Source organism: Adiantum capillus-veneris, chromosome 10, assembly GCF_014529385.1.
Source record: "Adiantum capillus-veneris isolate H3 chromosome 10, ASM1452938v2, whole genome shotgun sequence".
NCBI classification, from domain to species: Eukaryota; Viridiplantae; Streptophyta; class Polypodiopsida; order Polypodiales; family Pteridaceae; genus Adiantum; species Adiantum capillus-veneris.
Window position 1 is genome coordinate 109,049,510 of NC_140940.1, and position 21,138 is coordinate 109,070,647.

General features: G+C 42.1%; 2 protein-coding genes across 2 annotated transcripts; both read left to right on the forward strand.

The window, feature by feature from the left end:
• The first annotated feature begins 3,790 nt into the window (after window positions 1–3,790).
• On the forward strand, window positions 3,791–4,449 carry LOC147449440 (uncharacterized). The gene has a single exon (XM_086521889.1). The coding sequence runs from the start codon at window positions 3,791–3,793 to the stop codon at window positions 4,442–4,444; it is 654 nt and encodes a 217-aa protein (XP_086378015.1). The 3' UTR covers window positions 4,445–4,449.
• Window positions 4,450–4,800: 351 nt separating this feature from the next.
• On the forward strand, window positions 4,801–7,753 carry LOC147449441 (pentatricopeptide repeat-containing protein At4g18520, chloroplastic-like). Its single transcript, XM_086521888.1, has one exon. The coding sequence runs from the start codon at window positions 4,807–4,809 to the stop codon at window positions 5,554–5,556; it is 750 nt and encodes a 249-aa protein (XP_086378014.1). The 5' UTR covers window positions 4,801–4,806; the 3' UTR covers window positions 5,557–7,753.
• The last annotated feature ends 13,385 nt before the right edge of the window (window positions 7,754–21,138 follow it).

Consider the following 21,138-nt stretch of genomic DNA (forward strand, 5'->3'; position numbering starts at 1 on the left):
AGGATGATGATTCAAACCATAAGGGAAGAAGCCAAAGCCGAGTGCAGGACTTGTCCCAGATTTGGTTGGTGTCCAACCAAACATAGATGCCACAGAACTGTGCAGAGCTTGGAGCAAAGTTAGAGACCAGACAGTGCTGGTTTTCTTTGATCTGGGAGCCCGTGCAAACTTTATATCACCAGAATTGGCATCAAAGTTGGGCATTCGTGTAGAGGAGATGGGTATGACAAGTGAAGCAGGTTTGGCATGCCCAGGTCATTCAGAGCCTACTACTCCCATTTTGGGAAAGTTTCGTCTCCACATTCAGAGTTATGTGGATGTAGAAGAATTCCATATTATGCCACTTGAGGGCTGTGATGTGTTATTTGGTATCCCATGGTGCTATAGGTTGCATGCTATGGTGGAACTATAACAAAAACATTATCCTTGTACATAGAGGAAAGACTCATGTCCTTGATGTAAAGCTTAAAGGCGAGTCTGTTCCAGTTGTTTCTGCTTCTGCTATTTCATCTGTAATAAAGAATCATCTTTCTGCGTCCTTGATCTTTGCAAAAGAAGTACCTGAAGTTATATCTAATTTGTCTACCTTAGATAAAGACAAGTCAACTTTTTTGAGTGGTTTCAGTGATTGTTTTTCGAACTCTTTGCTAGGGGAGCTACCTCCTGAGAGACTTGAGGATCATACAACAGATCTTGTGCTAGGTTCTAGTCCATCGAATAGACCACCGTACAGGGTTAACAAAACCCATCAAAAAGAGATTATGAGTAAGGTCAACGAACTTTTAGAGAAGGGGCTGATTCAGCCCAGTTCATCCCCTTTTTGTTTGCATGTACTCTTAGTGCAGAAGAAGGATGGTTCATGGCGCATGTGCATTGACTATCGCGCCTTGAATATAAATACCATCAAGAACAGGTTCCCCATACCGAGGATAGATGACATTCTTGATCGGCTTGAGGGAGCATCATTGTTTACAAGGATAGACCTAAAGTGTGGGTACCACCAGATACGCATTAGGCTAGAAGATGTCCATAAGACTGCACTCAGGACAACCTTTGGTCTCTATGAGTTTCTTGTGATGCCATTTGGTCTCACAAATGCTCCTGCCATGCTTAATAGAATGATGGACATAATTTTTAGACCACATAGAAACTTTGCGGGTACCTTATTTGATGACATGATTGTCTACTCAACGTCCGAAGAGGAGCATAGGGACCACTTGACGACAGTTTTCAATGAGTTATGTAAGAACGGGCTACTCATTAATTTCAAAGAAGAGTGAATTCTTTTTGGAAGAGATTCACTTCCTCGGGCACGTTGTTGCGAAGGATGGGGTACACATGGATCCCACCAAAGTGGAAGCAATTAGGTCATGACATTAGGCCAAAGTGGAAGTCCGTACATGACATTTGAAGCTTTCTAGGCTTATGTTCCTACTACAGGAGGTTCATCCGAAATTTTGCTAAGATTGCTTCTCCACGCTATGCACTGCAAGGAAAAGAAGTTATTTTCAAGTGGACAGCCAAGGAAATTTTAGCCTTCAGATCCGGTAATTATTTTACCAGATCTTTGAAACCTTTTGTGGTTCAGTGTGATGCATATGGCCATAGCCTTGATGCAGTTCTAATGTAGAATGGCCGAGTGGTCGCATATGAGAGCATAATTCTTTTGAAGACCAAAAGAAACTTGCAAGTCTATGAGAAAGAATTGCTGGTAGTAATTCACGCTCTCACTAGTTGGAAACACTATCTGCTAGGGGCTGATTTTGTTGTCCAAACAGATCATCAAACCTTGCGATATTTTCTCACACAAACGAAGTTTTTTGAGAAACACATGCGATGGGCAAGCATCTTGTCAATGTTCCATTTTCAGATCATGCATGTGCAAGGGAAAAAGAACGTGGTGGCTGATACGTTGTCACGAAAGCCCCAAATATCAACAGTGTCAATTCCGTACCATTGTGAACTAGATGAAATGAAGATACATTATGCTGAAGATTCAGATTTTGCAAGGATCTATGATCAGCTTGTTGATGGCCAACATCATGAGCACTATATGGAAAGTTATGTGTTACTAAACACTTACAGCCAAAGTTTTTGATGGAAAGTCATGCTCCACCTTATGCTAGGCATCGATTGAATAAGGTCATTGATATTCCCTTTGGGTTTCAAGAATACTCATGAGTTGACAGTATTCTGTTGAATGACTTTATGAAACGGAATTCCCGAAATTGGACATGATTGATTTGTACCCTCTCATTTGACTTGTTTGAGTGCAGGAACTAAAAGAAGAAATGACTGCAACATTTCGGTCTCATAAATCTCTATACACATGATCGCAATATAGATTAGTTAATACGGCATCAGTGAGGCCCGGGATGGATCTAGATGCGGTTACTAAATACATTGTCGGCAGTCATGGTCTGAGATTTAGAATGAATTTTTCTGTGTGATTGATTTGTCATGTGATGTCCTGTGATGTGCCTGTCGTCTTTGTACATGTGCTAGATGTGTCGTGTCTAGTGCGTCGATACTTAGAGTCACTGTTTACTAAGTTGGTTTATGGCTTCTATTTGTTTTGCAGGCGTAATTGAGGGCGATTACAATTCTTTCAAGAGGGGGGTATGTGGCAAAGTGCCACGTGGCAGATAGAACGGCTCTCCGCGATTTGCATTGACAAGTGGTGACGTGGCCGAATGTACGGATTTTCGCGTTTCACGTTGGCTATTGACGTTGTCGTGCTGTGGCACGTAGATAGTGTAAATATTGATCACAACAAGATTTTAGCAGTTTTTCGTGTGTGGTATTGGGCATTGATGTACAAATAGTTCCTCATGAAGTTCTAGCACTGTAGATGCACCATTGTTTGGGGTTTTCCTCAAATCATCATAATATCTTCATTATGTACATAGGTGGAATGCAAAGGGATACACTGGGATCTGCATGAATTTGCTTGGATCATCTTTGGCCATAAGCGGTCTCTCGTGTTGCATGGATAAAAATTTACGCAAAGCTTCTGAGATTATGGGACTTTGAAGCTGGGCAAAAAAGGCCAAAGTAAAGATAGAACAAGGCGGAGAATTGGATATAAATTAGTAAGTACGATAAAAAAAGGGCGGAGATCACTGGAGGAAAAAAAAGACAAAAAACGCCCAAGCTAGAGGAGATCACTGGCGTAGACTGTGCAGGGAAAACGCCCAAGCCTAAGCATGGCTGCGTGAAAATTCAATGATGATCAGCAAGAGGATTCTGCAAGGTGTTAATAATCGAGCGTCGATTTTTCTTCTTCTGTAATTTTCATCTTTGTTCACAGCACATAGCATACGACAAACTACTCCTCTCTGTCAAAACTCTGACAGCCAAGGACCTCGTGTCTTCCCGGCTAGCGCGCACAGCTTCGCCACATTTTTGGTGAACCTGACGCGAAACAGCTGGGGTGGGAGCGATGATGACTATGGTAAAAGAAGATGTTCTGGATCAAATTGAAGCAAATATGGCGTATGGAGTGGTCAATGATTCAATAGCCAAACGGGAGATTATGCAGATGCTTCAACAGGTTTTGAGTCGTATGCACGAGCAGGTGGCAAGACTTCAAGAGGAGCAGATTGAGGACGCAATGAATACAGCTATGCAGCTTGTGTATGATGAGAGGAACTTGTTCGATGGGTATGACTTATTTGGATATCTCGAGGTCTATGCGCAAGGGATGGAACGTCAAAACGATTCAGAAAGTAAGATGATTGAAGTGTTTAAACAATTAGTGGTGCCAGAAATCAGTGTCTGTGTTTGAGAGATGTGGATGAAACATGGGCAAAGCTGGGATGACTTTCAAACAGCTCTCAAACATGAGTATTCGCATCAGATTTTGGAGCAAGATCTCCAATTGCAATCACATGATGTAAGGAGTATTTGTGATGTCTTGGAGAAGATGGAAGGTGCCATACCAGATGATCGAATGAATGAGCCGATTGTTGCAAGTTTCCAGGTCACACTAGAGCATACAAATCATAAACCTATTCTTGCCATAATTGAAGCTACAATAGATAAGTCTGTACTTCAACAGAACAAGCAGGTGCAATCAGTAGATGAGGGCATACTTGATGCCGTATATGAGAAGCCATGTAATGTAGACTCAATTGAAATCAACCAGAGTATCTATGAGTATAGGGACGGGCAAGTTGTCGAGGATGTTCGAAAGCATGTGTACAAAGTTCATGAGCTATGCCAAGATAGCATGCAAAACCAAGCTAAAGAGGGTTTGAATCACGAGAGTATTCTAGATGCAATACAATGTGTATATGAGGTCGGCACACAATTTATAAACTTTTTGGACAAAGATGAATGCAAGTTAACAGATGCTAGGTTGCTGCATATGGTGTTTGAAATTTTGATGTGGAGGACACGATATGAGATGTATGATTTGGGAGATTATTCTGGTGCCTTTTGATCCAGGTGGAATCCATTGCCAGGATATGAGCTGTAAAGGATATGACGAGTTTTTGTCAATTACAAGGCTGATTTTGGGAATGTTTAATGGTTATACAGGGTTCGTTGAGGTGGACGCCTTATTTTGAGGCTCCCTTGCTGATATGTTCATTAAGGGTGGTTCACTTACATATTCACAAAAAGTGTTTTTCAGAATACGTATTCAACATGTGGTTTGCTGGAATGCACTCAAAGCTGCATTTGTGGTACTCGATCTTTTCAAGCAAATGTATTTGGAGGGCATCTTTTCGGATGCTAAAACATTCATGTGAAGCCCAAAAGCTTCTGGTAAAATAGTGTCCCTGGACATGGCTCAAAGTATTCATGAGCATGTCAAAACTAGATGTTGGCAACACTTTGGCTGATGTCTTTGCCAAGCATGGCTTACTTGGCAATGCACAGCAAGTCTTTGAAAATCTACCACTACAAGATGCAATTTCATGGAATTCATTACTCGTAGACAATGTCAAACATGGTCATGGTGATCAAGCAGTTGAGTGTTGTGAGAAAATGCAGGGTGCTAGCATAGCACTAGATTTTGTCACATGTATTTGTGCCTTGAAAGCCTTCTGCAACATTGGGGCACCTGGAATACATGCTGATCTTGGAAGGCAAGGGGTTTTGGAGCAAGACCCAGTGGTTGGGCATGCCTTGCTTGACATGTACTGTAAGTTCATCCTGCTCTCTATAGCAAAGGAAGTGTTCGACGTACTTCCACTTCAAGATGATTTTACATTACTGGCACGATGTGTTGAACATGGAACTGGTGAGGAGGCACATGATTTCTTTGAGAGGATGCAGTCTCAATGTGTCTCTGCAGATGCTGTCATATTTCTCTACGAGCTGAAATTCATGAAAGCCTTATGTGAAGCTCTCAAGTTGCATACTATAGCAACTCAATATGGTGTATTAAGTCGAGACATAAGAATACAGACCACACTAGTAATTGAGATGTATGCCAAGGCTGGGCTTCTTACAAAAGAACAGAAAATATTCGACAAGCTCCCTCAGAAAAGTTCAGTCACTTGGAATGTACTTATTGCAAGCTACACCAAATATGAGCTTGCAAATTAAACTGTTGATTGTTTTGATCAAATGCAAGCAATAGAGAAGGGAAGAGAGATAGACATCAGAATCTCCAGAAACAGTCTATTAAACAACAAGTTAATCAGTCAATGTGGACTTGTAAATATGTACGGCAAATGTGGTGTACTAGCCAGAGCAACAGGAGTGTTTGATGAGCTTCCATGGTGCAATGCATTCTCATGGAATGCATTGTAGGCAGGATATGTAAAGTTTGAACTTTATGAGGAAACATTGGGTTTTTTTTTTCAATTAAATGATCCGAGAGGGTTTCAATCTTGATGATGTCACATATATTTACAGCTTGAAAGCATGTGGCAGTATTCGAGCTTTGGATTAGAGCATGCTTTTTGATAGCATGAGGGAAAAACGCAGCATTATGACGGATGCAAAGATTTACACTTGCATGATTGACCTTTTCAGCGTGCAAGGCATTTTGAAAAGACATCACAATAAAACATTATCTGATGCTCTTTGTTTTTCTCTCCTAGGTGCTGTCGAAAATGGGGAAATATGGAGCCTAAGAGATTGGCCTTTGAGCATGCAGTAGATTTAGCTAGATGTTATGCTGAGTGACATATATGCAGAGCCGATCTCTCTTTCACTCTTCAACTGATGCTTTTTCTCTTCCTCGAAAAGAGCTCGCAACCCTGCTGGAACTACTGACACAACCTTTTGAAAGTGCTAGACTGGTGATACTTTTGATGATTTTGATTCAGAGTGAAGGGCTTCGCGACAAAGAAGTTGGGTGTTAGCGTTGAAGCAAATTTTGGTTTTTCTTCGAGGTCATTAAAGGCAGGTATGTACCTACGATTTTCGAAAAGTAATCTATTAGTGGAATTTGATGTAGATTCCGTTTCCAATTAAAGAAAGGGTGAGGGAAAGGCTTGCAGTAGGTGGCAGGGAGGGCAAGATGTGCCAACGATCGGCGAGAAAAGGGAGGGGGGGGGGGGGGGCTGCTGTGCCTTAAGAACCGCAGGATGTTGGCGGAATGGAGGTGGTGGTAATTGGCAGCGGAGGAGGCGATGTGGAGGGCGCATCTTTTTCTTTAAATAAAAAGAAAAGCATGCGCAAGGTAGTGTGCTACTGTTTGCCTTCGGCTGAGAGCGCGCAGGTTGGAGTGCTCAAAACATCAATAGTTTTTTAATATTTTGATGTGCAGCTGCATGCATAATCCACTCGTTTGCTGGTTGGTTAGCCCAGTGTGAGCAAATCGCTCTCTTGCGGACTTGCAGAGGTTCGAAACCTGGTTGTCCTTAGGGTTTTACTTCAGCCCATCAAGGTAAGTGATGCAAGGAAGTGATGTAAGGAATCTGCAAAGATTCCGAACCAATATAATATGAAACCTACCAGTATGTACCATATGATAAAAAAGGGGGTGGAAATGGAGTCCACAATTGGTAATGCTCTAGTCAATGTGTATGCAAAGTGTTGGTGCTGCTAGCACCAGAATGCTTGGAGAAACTATCGATTACAAATACTCATTCCAGCTAGAGTATCCTAATTCGGACGAGCAAAAACGGGTATGACGGTCCATGTATGTGTGATGAGTGTTATTGCATGAGACAGCTAGTGTCGATGCTCGATGCAATAAATTTGGCACATGTCGGAGGATGTGCAGGTTTGGAGGGGGTGCATATCGTGGTGTGGCACGTACACAGTGTAAATATTGATCAGAACATGGAAGAGGGCAAATGTTTCTATTGTGGCGAGAAAGGCCACAGGAAACCAGATTGTCCAGAGCTTAAGAAAGATTCTCCTCCTCTTGCATCAAATTCAGTACCCGACGTATAAGCCAACACCAGGAAGGAGAAAGGAAAAAGGTAGCTACTCAAAGCGTGGGGCAGCTTGAATGGGTGGAGAGTATTGATCTTGTTTAATCTAGGCTCCACCGACAATTTTATTTCATTGGATATTTGAGAATCTCTTGGACTTACTTGGGAAAGATTGTGCACTCCAATCAGTTCAGGATCAGCCTTTAAAGGGTTGACTACGAGTTCCGCTCCAGTGCAAGGGCATTCAAATATGAAGATTGGGAAGTACTCTGATCAAGAGTCTTTCCTAGTTGCTCTAATACAAGGCTGCCACGTTGTTTTGGGAGTGCCTTGGCATTATAGAATTCATGTCTCTCCCAATTTATGTAAATAAGAAATTGTTCTTTATTTTCAAAGGACAACAGTATGATGTAGATGCAAGTGCTACTGATTGGCCTATACCCATGGTCAGCCACATCACTATTAACAAGAAATAAAGAAGTGTCTTTTTGTTTACTTCATTTTTGCTAAAGACAGAGAGATGAGTGCTGAAAATGTCTTGTCCAATTTAGATAAGGATTTTTTTACTAACACTCCTGCTGATGACTAACCTCATGAGAGACTGGAAGATCATTATATTGATCTGATTCCAGGCAGTTCGCCCCAAATCAGCCATCTAATCGAGCTAATCTTTTATAGCAAGAAGAAAACCTTGAACAAGTAAATGAACTTCTTGAGAAGGGCCTTGTTTGACCTGGTACTTCTCGTCACCGTTCACCAGTCTTGCTTGTTCAGGAGAAAGACGACACGCTTCAAATGAGCATTGACTATCATATCTCACAACAATTACCCTTACATGATCTCACAAACAAAAAGATAAAGTTTGTATGGGGATTCAGACAGCAAGAAGCCTTTCAACGGTTTAAGTATCATTTGAAACATGGACCTGTACTAGTTATGCCAGCTCTCCAAAATCCTTTTGAAGTCCATTGCAATGCATATGGCAAAGGGATTGGAGCAGTGTTCAACGAAGAAAGGCATGATGTTGTCTATGAGAGTCAAGGTGGAATCCGTACGTACGTACCTTACGATTCCGTACGGTACGGTGCAGTACGACAAGTTTTTTTTTTTGGTGGTGTTTTTTTGTTTTTGTTTTTGTTTTTTTTTGGGGCCATTTTCTCCACGGACCACTCGCGCTAGAGGCGCTTTCAGATTGGGATAATAGGGTGAAAGGGAGAGAGCCTTAGGCTTTTTTAATCGACCAGGATTACAAAAGACTCTCTTTTGAAAGGTCCGTGAACTTAAATTTAGTGTAATTTTCTTTTTTTACAAATGGTACGTACCTATCACGTACCTAAAGGTTGGTTCAGTACGGAAGTACGTTCCGTACGTACCTAAACCGTACCGTACACTACGTACCTTTCCACCTTGATGAGAGTCGATGCTTGCAAGAACTCGAACGTCACGCCTTAGTAAATGAAAAAGTTTAAAGAATTAGTGGCGGTAAGAGCACTTTGGAATACTTAGAGTGTGTGTACGTGTTAAATTTTTACTAATTAAGGAGACTTAGACTATTCGAACCAGAGAGTCTTGTGCTAGAATTCCTGCTGAAGGAATGCACCAGGACCCGTGCTAGAACTCTCGATAGGAGAGTGCATGAGAACCCTTGAAAGCTTAGGACTTGCGATAGTTTGGAAGAGCTTTAACACTTAGTCTCTCGTCTAGGAGAAGTGCTTAGGAGAATCCTCTCTGCGAAGTGGAGAGCGGCATTTGTCGGCATAGACTCTTCGGAGGGCTCAACAATTTATTTAAAATTAGAAAAGCATAGACCTCTTTAGTATAGGCTGCTCTAAAGCAGTTAGATCTAGGCATTGGCTCAGATGTTTAAAAAAAAGGCCACGCATGTGAAACGTGCTATCCTTAGATCTCAAGAAAAGCATAAGAAAGCGCTTGACAAACATTGTTGTGATCTCAAACTCATTGTAAGACAATTTGTTCTTTTCCAACTAGATAAAGCGAGACTTAGGAAACAAGCAAATTAGAAAGGGAAGGTTGTCAAACCTTCCGACAGATATGATGGCCCGTTTAAGATTAGAGAACAGATCAATGATGTAGCTTTTGGATTGGATATTTCAGAGACTTGGAATGTAACATTTAATGGCCTAAAAACTTGTGTGTAGCGGAAATTAGCATGAACATAGTGGGCATTTCATTAGAATAGATTCCTAATGAGAATTACAAGAGTGCTTGGGTGAAGAGAGCAACAAAAATCATAACACCTTGTGGGCATCTGGCCTAGGGAGCTGACATGTGTCCCTCATTCCCTTTGTGTAAAGGGAGCTTGTGTGTGTGTGTGTGGCTTTCTCTCTCATCCCCTAGAAGAAAGGCTCGCCCCCTCCCATGTAGGGATATGCAAAGACTTTTTTTTACACACACAAAGCATCCAATTCCCCTAGGGTTGACCTTTGGACATAACCTTTGAATTTTGGAACCTTAGCATTTTGGAAGTCTTAATGGGCTGAACCTTAGGGTCTTTTTAGCCCATTGTTGCACATGGCTCTTTTGCAAATGGCCTGTAATGGAATTTGCCTATTCAATTTGAGAATAGTGGAATTTAATGAGAGTACTTTCAAGAAATGATTTTGTGAGCATAGCGGGTATACATAATTGAAGATAGCAACATAATCATAGCAATTAGTTAACTTGGCATAGACAATACTTTTGCAAGAGAGAGAGTTTAGAGAACATGACAACAATTGAGGACCGGATTTATGTGGAGCCGGTCCCCCTCCAATAGGCATTTGTATTATGATTTCTCCCATTAGAGAGACTTGTTACAATACAGTCTTTGTGTTCCTTGTGACCTAGGTGATGCCATGAAGATGGAAGGCTTCATGCACCACAAACATAACATAAACTTGAAGAAAGCTTTAACTATCCCAAGCCTCAGTCCCAAGACCTCAAACACCTTCGAAGGTGGAGAGAGCTAGCAGGGAATGAGGGTAGGGAAGAGGAAGAAGAAACATTTCGTAGGAGAAAGAATTAGTTCCTCACTTATCATACTCTTGTTGCTAGCATACATAATAGCATAGTAATGAAGAAGAAGGAGATGGCAAGCTAAGCATTGAAGCATGGCTCTTGGTTGGATTTGCACTCCATAGCCAAGAGTGTTGGTGTAGGCTCTCAACCTCTACTTGCTTGGAGAGGGAGCTCTTGCACTTTGCATATCACACAATGAGAGTGCTTGTGAGTGTGTGTGGGTGAGTATACCCCCTAGGCACCCCCTAGCTTGCTTGGGTCGACCCCCCCTTGTAGCTCATGCCTGAAGCTCATTGGACCCCTCCAGGCCTAGCCAATCACAAGCAGGAGCCATTACAAGCAACATGGGTAGCCTTGGGACAAGTGTCCCCTTTCCCCTTTGAGAGAGAGGACTTGATAAATGCTAAAACAATTAGATAATTCATGTAATTTATCATTGGACCCCTTTGAAGCTAGCCAATAGGCTTCAAGCAACACATGAAGGTAACATGGGTAGGGGCTGACATGTGTCCTTGCTGCCTCTTCAAGATGGGCTTCCCTTGTGTGGTGTGAGTGGTGTGTTCTCTCTCTAGGCCCTAGGAAAAGGGCTCGCCCCCCTCTTGTAGGAATGCTTTTGACTTTTAGGTGATCAAGCACCTTACTCACCAAGCATGACAAAGCACTTGAACTAGGGGGGTCCCACAAGCATCTCAGGCAAGCTTCTCAAGGCACCTCAAGTACTTTAATCATGCAGCAAGTCAAGCACCTCAAGCATGGAGCCAGTCAAGCACCTCAAGCATCTTAATCAAGCACTCAAGCATGAAAACACCTCAAGCATGACAAGCACCTCAAGCAGGACAAAGCACCTCGAGCTTGGGCCGGGTTCCCACCTCAAGCTCAGCCCTAGCTTACTTAAGGTCAAAGGACTTTTACACATTTATTGGAGGTCTTCAATGAAGCTAACCCTAAGGTCTTATGCTCCATTGGTTAGCCTTGCTCTTTGATAGACCATCTCCCTTTTGGGCCCCTTTACATTGGCCCCGTGTTGAGATAGATCTAATAGCACATACCTATATCTTAACACTTGTTTCCGTTTATTCTCCCACATTAAGTGATCAATTTAATATGAGAAAATCATTTGGGTTAGTTAGATATTAGATTTTATGACATTACCTCTCTCTTGAAATCATAGTCGTCCTCGACTATGAGGTAGAAGAGATAAAGTCTTAGTCATTAGTCAATCGTACTTAGCGGGTAAAGGATCCCTTTTTACCCTACGACATCTTTCCAAGATGGATGACTAATCCATTTGGTGCTTGGGAGACATAGCTGCCGCAAGCATGTCTGCTCTTTAGTCCATTTCATTCTCCCAAAGTAGAGTGACAAATTCTACTTGGTGTTTGAGAGACGTCGTCATCACAAACATGATTCTAAGCATGCATACTAGTTAAATTTGTGCACAATTAAAAAAGACTAGTCATATAAGACAAAAACATGAGTTATTTAAAAAAATTTGTACATTTGCTGACTCTAATGTAGCATTGTAAGCATTGACAAGGTTCATACTATCCTTAAGTTGTACTCCTTGCATCCATTTAGCATCTTCAAAAGGATAATTTTTGAACTTAATAAGATACCGTCGGATAATCTTACCATGTCGTAGTACCTTGTCTTCATGCCGAAGGATAGCTTCGGGTTGTAGCACCTCTTCTTGGTCTTCAACTTCGGGAGGGTCTTCAATAATTGGTTCAATTGGTGGCTCTCCTTTGTAGGGCTTAAGTAAGCTTACATGAAAGGCATTGTGTATAAGCCAATGGTTGGGCAACTTGAGTTGATAAGCCGTCTCATTGATAGGCTTCAAGATTTGGAAAGGACCATAGTATCTTTTTGCTAGTTTAGCATAATACTTTTGATGGCCCGTAGGATTTTTGCCCGTCGTTTGCCTTAATCGAGCCTTAGGAAACTTGAGTAAGACCCAATCATTTTCTTTGAACATTAAGGCTCTTCTGTGCTTATCAGCAGCAGCTTTTTGCCTTTGTTGAGAGATGGCTATAGCCTCCCTAATCTTTTGAAAAGATTCTTGTAGGTCACGGCTATACTCATCGGCGGCGAAGATCTTCCCATGTACTTTCAGTAGCAAGGGACTTTTAGGTCTTCCTTCTATGATCTCGAAAGGTGCTTTGCCCGTAGAAGTATGTACAGTATTATTGTAGGCATACTCTACTAGCGGTAAATACTTTTCCCATTGTGAGCGTTGATCTACTTCGGTAACATAAGTCTTGAGTAGATCGAGTATCGTAAGATTGGCTATCTCACTTTGGCCATCCGTTTGTGGGTGATAGGCCGAAGAGAAATTCAATCTTGTTCCTAGATTTTCAAAGAGACCTTTCCAGAAATTACTGGTCATTCTAGGATCTCTATCTGACACGATGGATGTGGGTAATCCATGGTGTTTGAAAATCTGAGATATGAAGAGAGTTGCCATTTGATGTGCCTTAATAGTCTTTTTGACAGGAATAAAATGTGCTTGCTTGCTAAACTTGTCGACTATTGTCCATATTCCTGTATTCCCATGGATAGACTTGGGCAATCCAAAGATGAAATCCATGGATATACTCTCCCATGGTGAATTTGGAATAGGCAATGGCTGGAGTAATCCAGGTTGCTTCCCTCTATCATACTTGGTCTTTTGGCATACTACACATTTTGAAACATACTCTTGTATGTCCACTTTCATGGTAGGCCAATAGAAATACGTCTCTACTCCTCGGAGAGTAGGTTGAATACCTCTATGCCCTGCATATGGAGGAGCATGGGATTCATACATAACCTTCTCACGAAGGGAATGGATAACACATAGCCTATTGCCGTGGGGAAGATAACCATCCTGCAAGGTGAATGGTTCCTCTTTTCCCCAAAGCAAGGGCTGACATTATGTCTCTAAAGTCAGGGTCAGTAGCATACTCATCTATCATAGAGGATAGATCATTGTGAGTAGCTATAGACACCGCATTAACTTTTGGTCGTCGTGAAAGTGCATCGGCAACTTGATTGTGCTTACCAGCTATGTGAGCAATATGGAAATTAAATTGCGAAAGAAAATTTGCCCACCTCATTTGTTTGTCGAAAAGCTTGGTTTGCGTCATGAAATACTTGAGACTTTGGTGGTCGGTTCGTAGGATAAATGGAGTCCCCAATAGGTAGTGCTTCCATGTGTCTAGGGCATGTAGAACAGCTAAAAGCTCTTTCTCATAAATGCCCAAGACTCGTTCATCACCATTGAGCCTTCGGCTCTCATATGCTATGGCATGCCCTTCTTGAAGCAAAACCGCTCCAAGGCAATCACCACAAGCATCACATTGGACCTCAAATGTCTTTGAGAGATCCGGAAGCACGAGGACTGGTTGGGAAGTAAGCTTCTCTTTGAGTTTTTCAAAATCATTTTGCTCCTTAGCAGTCCATACAAACTTAACGTTCTTCTTGGTTAAGTCGTGTAGTGGTCCTGCTACTTGAGAGAATTTTGCTATGAAGCGTCTATAGTATGCACACATACCAATAAAGCTTCTTAGCTCATGTAGATTCCTTGGGTTAGGCCATGATTTTATTACCTCTAACTTTGATGGATCCATACGAATACCATCGTGAGAGATAATATGGCCTAGATATTGAATCTCTTGAAGGAAGAATTCACTTTTCTTTTGGTTGAGAAAAAGTTTGTTCTCCCTCAAGGCTTGAAAAATCACTTGGAGATGTTGCTTATGTTCCTCCAAAGACTTGGAGTAGATGATGATATCATCGAAGAACACTCCAGTGAATTTTCGATATGGTCTAAATTTTTTTTCCATCAAACGATTGAATGTAGCTGGTGCATTAGTCAAGCCAAAAGGCATGACTAGATATTCATAAAGACCAAATGTTGTGCGAAACGCGGTCTTTAAGATATCCTCATCCACTATCCTTATTTGATGATAGCCACTCTTAAGGTCAATCCTACTGAAGTAGGTAGAGCCTTGTAGCTTATTAAACAGATCTTCTGCCCGAGGTACGGGAAATCTGTTTTTGATAGTGATATGGTTTAGTGCTCGATAGTCCACACACATACGGTATGTACCATCTTTCTTTTGCACTAAAAGGACTGGAGAACAAAAGGGAGAGGAACTAGGCCTCACCATCCCTTTGTCTACCAGCTCTTGTACTTGCCTCATGATCTCCTCTTGTTGAGCTTGTGAGACTCGATAAGGAGGTTTGTTAGGCGGTGAGCTTCCTGGAAGGAGCTCAATACGATGGTCATCATCCCCTCGTTTTGGAGGTAGGTCCATAGGGATATCATCGATGAACACATCTTGGAATCCTTTTAGAAAGTAGACAAGTCTAACTCTTCTTGATTCCTATCATTTCCATTTGATGAAACATTATTAGCTTTTAGAGACTCTTTGACATAAATCATGTACGCAGAAACTGAGCTCTTCATTGATTTATCAAAAGAAAGAGGATTTACAAGTGGAATAGTGCGACCACGCTCACTAGCATCTATATACATGTTCTTTCCCCTGTAGGTGAAGTAAATTCTCCTTTTAGGGAACTTCATGTTGGCAGCCATGCGATCAAACCATGGTGCCCCTAGGATAACATCCTGATGTTGGAGGGGAGAGATGAAGAAGTCTTCTTTGTCGACATAGCTTTGGACATGAAGCCTCAACTTCCCAATCAAGGGAGTAACGGAGGCTTGTTGTCCCTTGAAAGCTGCATCAGCTGTTACTATATCTCCCATCTCAAAAGCTTGAATGCCCAACTTGGTGGCCAACTCTATTGATATGAAGTTGAGAGTAGAGCCAGGGTCAAACAAGATGAAGGCATCATGCTCTCTTACCTTTCCCCAAGCATAGGAGAGTGATGATCCTTTGCAATGAGCATCCTCTTTTGGAGCTTCGATGGTGGAAGCCCTAGGAGTCTCATTGCGAGTATTCTTCTTGGGGCAAGAACGATAGCCATGTCCTTGCTCCCCACACTTGAAACACTTATGGTCCTTGCGAAAAGCTTCAAGCTCTTCAGGAGAGAGTTTGTTTTTACCTTTGTAAACTCCCTTCTCCTTGGACCGATTGTTGTCGTTGTTGTTGGAAGTGCCTTGGGAATTATTTTGAGCATTGGATTTCCCCTTTGCATCATTTTTATCTTTGTTTTCCATGGGCTTGACATTACGTCTAGCCCCTTGATGGAAATTGATGCGTGAAGCAACCATGGTGTGGTGGATTACTTCGGTAATAGTACCGGGCCGTTGAGAGTTGATATATTCGGCCATCTCTTCAGGTAATCCCGCACAGAATTGTTGTCTTTGCTCGGCAAAGTCTATCTTTTGAAAGACAGTAGCTTTGAGATGTAAATCCCAAAACTTATCTACATACTTGTTGATAGACTCATGAGAGAGGAGCTTCAAGCCGCGCCATTCGGTAAGAACTTTATCTTTAGTATCGCTTGGAAGAAATTGCTTCATGATGGAAACTCGTAGAGTTTTCCATGTCTTTGGGGCTTCTCCATTGCCACGAAGGCTAGCCCACCATTGACGAGCTGATTTTTGGAAGTGCATAGCTACATGGCGTAGCTTGGAGGACTCTGTGAAGCCCTCGTCCCCAAAGGCCGCATCAAATTGCTGGATGAAGGCCAACACTTTGTCGGTAGCACCAAAGGTGCCATCGTAGGTGAGAAAAGAGATACTCTTTCCTCCCTCCTTGAGCTTCTTTAGCTTTTGTGACCTTCGCCATGCAGGAAATGATTTGCGATGCCCTCCCCTCTTGTATTCTCTAGGAGAATAGCCATAACTTTCATCGGAAGAGAAGGAAGGTGAAGAAGAAGGAGAAGAGGGTGACCTCTTCCTAGCCCTTTTCTTCCTTTGTTTCCTCTCTTGCCTTTGAGAGTGATGAGGAGAAGGACTATGGGTTGCTCTTTTCCTCTTGGGAGGAGTAGGCGATCGTCTAGACCGCCTTCTTCGTGGAGCCACATCTTCAGAAGAACTTAGACTTTCATTGCTTTCTTTCTCTTTGGATTCCTCCTCTCGAATGGGAGAGAGTCTTCTTTTGGGGGTCTCTTCAAGAGGCCTCCTAAGCTCTCTCTCCTCTTGGAGAGGAAGGGAAATTCCATAGGCACGAAGTTGTTGAGTAACTTCGGCTTGCAAGGTAGGGTTGCCCATAGCTTGTTGCAACCTAGTCACAAGATAATTCACAAACATGGGAGCATCTTCATTAGCACCTTCATGTGCAAAATCAAAGCTATCAATGTTCATTCTACTCTCTTGATTATTGTCAGCCATGTTAACAAAATTTTATGTATGTACTTAGTGTATGCTTTGGCAATTCAAAACCTTAGTTGCCACTCCTCTTAGCCTTTGAAAATCGGCTCTTAAGTATCTACACCCACGGCTCAAAGTGGTTAATTATAGAGAGTAGAGGAGTAGGTCTAACATAGCAGAGTTGCCAAGGGCTAGCTCCTTTCGGACTTCTTATGGCTCAATAATGGTAAAGCCGTAGGCAAGTCTAAAAAGACTCCATTATTAAGTCCAAAGCTCCCGAGGTGTGCACCATCCCCCACATAGTGGGCTTAACAAAACCGGTATTAGATCCCAGTTCCACTTACTCTATTATAATTAACAACATCAACCATTTATAGGCTACTTAAGGACCTCTCTTCTTAAGCAAGAAAAGAGAAACCAAATGCTCTGATACCAATGTAATGGAATTTGCCTATTCAATTTGAGAATAGCGGAATTTAATGAGAGTACTTTCAAGAAATGATTTTGTGAGCATAGCGGGTATACATAATTGAAGATAGCAACATAATCATAGCAATTAGTTAACTTGGCATAGACAATACTTTTGCAAGAGAGAGAGTTTAGAGAACATGACAACAATTGAGGACCGGATTTATGTGGAGCCGGTCCCCCCTCCAATAGGCATTTGTATTATGATTTCTCCCATAAAGAGAGACTTGTTACAATACAGTCTTTGTGTTCCTTGTGACCTAGGTGATGCCATGAAGATGGAAGGCTTCATGCACCACAAACATAACATAAACTTGAAGAAAGCTTTAACTATCCCAAGCCTCAGTCCCAAGACCTCAAACACCTTCGAAGGTGGAGAGAGCTAGCAGGGAATGAGGGTAGGGAAGAGGAAGAAGAAACATTTCGTAGGAGAAAGAATTAGTTCCTCACTTATCATACTCTTGTTGCTAGCATACATAATAGCATAGTAATGAAGAAGAAGGAGATGGCAAGCTTAAGCATTGAAGCATGGCTCTTGGTTGGATTTGCACTCCATAGCCAAGAGTGTTGGTGTAGGCTCTCCACCTCTACTTGCTTGGAGAGGGAGCTCTTGCACTTTGCATATCACACAATGAGAGTGCTTGTGAGTGTGTGTGGGTGAGTATACCCCCTAGGCACCCCCCTAGCTTGCTTGGGTCGACCCCCCCTTGTAGCTCATGCCTGAAGCTCATTGGACCCCTCCAGGCCTAGCCAATCACAAGCAGGAGCCATTACAAGCAACATGGGTAGCCTTGGGACAAGTGTCCCCCTTTTCCCTTTGAGAGAGAGGACTTGATAAATGCTAAAACAATTAGATAATTCATGTAATTTATCATTGGACCCCTTTGAAGCCTAGCCAATAGGCTTCAAGCAACACATGAAGATAACATGGGTAGGGGCCTGACATGTGTCCTTGCTGCCTCTTCAAGATGGGCTTCCCTTGTGTGTGTGAGTGGGTGTTCTCTCTCTAGGCCCTAGGAAAAGGGCTCGCCCCCCTCTTGTAGGAATGCTTTTGACTTTTAGGTGATCAAGCACCTTACTCACCAAGCATGACAAAGCACTTGAACTAGGGGGGGTTCCCACAAGCATCTCAGGCAAGCTTCTCAAGGCACCTCAAGTACTTTAATCATGCAGCAAGTCAAGCACCTCAAGCATGGAGCCAGTCAAGCACCTCAAGCATCTTAATCAAGCACCTCAAGCATGAAAAACACCTCAAGCATGACAAGCACCTCAAGCAGGACAAGCACCTCGAGCTTGGGCCGGGTTCCCACCTCAAGCTCAGCCCTAGCTTACTTAAGGTCAAAAGGACTTTTACACACATTTATTGGAGGTCTTCAATGAGCTAACCCTAAGGTCTTATGCTCCATTGGTTAGCCTTGCTCTTTGATAGACCATCTCCCTTTTGGGCCCCTTTACATTGGCCCCGTGTTGAGATAGATCTAAAATCACATACCTATATCTTAACACTTGTTCCCGTTTATTCTCCCACATTAAGTGATCAATTTAATATGAGAAAATCATTTGGGTTAGTTAGATATTAGATTTTATGACATGGCCCCCCTTTTGGATCCCTATTTTCCCTCCTTTGGATCCCTACTGTGGCCGGTCTGCTAGCTTAACCAATATTCTAGCTTTTTCTCCCCTGGCACTTCCCCACATTAAATGATCAGTTTAATATGAGAAAATCATTTAGGAGAATTAGATATTGATTATTATGACATTACCTCTCTCTTGAAATCATAGTCGTCCTCGACTATGGTGTAGAGAAGATAAAGCATATTCATGAGTCCTTTTCTTAGCGGGTAGAGGATCCCTATGTTACCCTACGACATCATTCCACAATGGATGACTAGTCCATTTGGCGCTTGAGAGCCTCAGGCTGCCGCAAGCATGTCTACACATTAGTCTTATCAATCTTCCATAGTAGAGTGACAAGCTCTACTTGGTGTTTGGGAGACGTCGTCTCCACAAACTTGATCTAAGCATGCATACTACTTCATTTTTGTGCACAATAAAGAAAAAGAGTCTTATAAGACAAAAAAAACTTTGTTCATTTTTAACATTTTGTACATTTGCTTACTCATGGGAAGCATTGTAAGCATTGACAAGGTTTAGGTTATCCTTTAATTGTATGCCTTGCATCCATCTAGCATCTTCAAAAGGATAATTCTTAAACTTAATAAGATATCGTCGGATAATCTTACCGCCTCTTAATACCTTGTCTTCATATCGGAGAATGAACTCGGGCTGCAGCACCTCCTCTTGGTCCTCGATCTCCGGTGGGTCTTCAATAGTTGGTTCTTGAGGTGGCTCTCCTTTGTAAGGCTTTAATAGGCTCACATGGAATGAGCCAATGATTGGGCAACTTGAGTTGATAGGCCATCTCATTGATTGGCCTAAGAATCTGGAAGGGACCATAGTACCTTTTTGCTAGTTTAGCATAGTACTTTTGGTGGCCCGTAGGATTCTTGCCCGTCGTGTGCCTTAATCGAGCCTTGGGAAACTTTAACAAGACCCAATCATTTTCTTTAAAGGCTTGGGCTCTTCTGTGCTTGTCAGCAGCAGCCTTTTGCCTTTGCTGTGAGATAGAGATAGCATCCTTAATCTTTTGAAAAGATTCTTGTAGGTCTCGGCTATACTCATCTGCAGTGAAGATCTTCCCATGTACTTTAAGTAGCAAGGGACTTTTTGATCTTCCGTCAATTACTTCGAAAGGAGCTTTTCTCGTGGAAGTGTGTACAGTGTTATTGTAAGCATACTCCAGTACTTCTCCCATTGGGATCTTTGATCTACTTCCGTTACATAGGCTTTTAGTAGATCGAGAATGCTTAGGTTAGCTATTTCACTTTGGCCATCTATTTGTGGATGATAGGCCGAAGAGAAGTTTAGCCTTGTCCCTAAATTCTCAAAGAGACCCTTCTAGAAATTACTGGTCATTCTAGGACCTCTATCCGACACTATGGACATTGGCAAGCCATGGTACTTGAAAATTTGTGAAATGAAGAGGGTTGCCATTTGATGGGCTTTGATAGTCTTTTTGACAGGTATAAAATGAGCTTGTTTACTGAACCTGTCTACTATCGTCCATATTCCCGTATTCCCATGGATAGACTTAGGCAATCCAAAGATAAAATCCATGGATATGCTCTCCCATGGTGAATTAGGGATTGACAAGGGTTGAAGCAATCCAAGTTGCTTCCCTCTATCAAAGATTCTTGTAGCATCCTTAATCTTTTGAAAAGATTCTTGTAGGTCTCGGCTATACTCATCTGCAGTGAAGATCTTCCCATGTACTTTAAGTAGCAAGGGACTTTTTGATCTTCCGTCAATTACTTCGAAAGGTGCTTTTCCCGTGGAAGTGTGTACAGTGTTATTGTAAGCATACTCCACTAAGGGTAAGTACTTCTCCCATTGGGATCTTTGATCTACTTCCGTTACATAGGCTTTTAGTAGATCGAGAATGCTTAGGTTAGCTATTTCACTTTGGCCATCTATTTGTGGATGATAGGCCGAAGAGAAGTTTAGCCTTGTCCCTAAATTCTCAAAGAGACCCTTCTAGAAATTACTGGTCATTCTAGGATCTCTATCCGACACTATGGACATTGGCAAGCCATGGTACTTGAAAATTTGTGAAATGAAGAGGGTTGCCATTTGATGGGCTTTGATAGTCTTTTTGACAGGTATAAAATGAGCTTGTTTACTGAACCTGTCTACTATCGTCCATATTCCCGTATTCCCATGGATAGACTTAGGCAATCCAAAGATAAAATCCATGGATATGCTCTCCCATGGTGAATTAGGGATTGACAAGGGTTGAAGCAATCCAAGTTGCTTCCCTCTATCAAATTTTGTCTTTTGGCATACCACACATTTAGAAACATACTCTTGTATGTTCAGTTTCATGGTAGGCCAATAGAAATATGTTTCAATTCCCTTTAAGGTAGACTGAATCCCTCTATGCCCCACATAAGGTGGAGCATGAGATTCATACATTACTTTCTCACGTAGTGA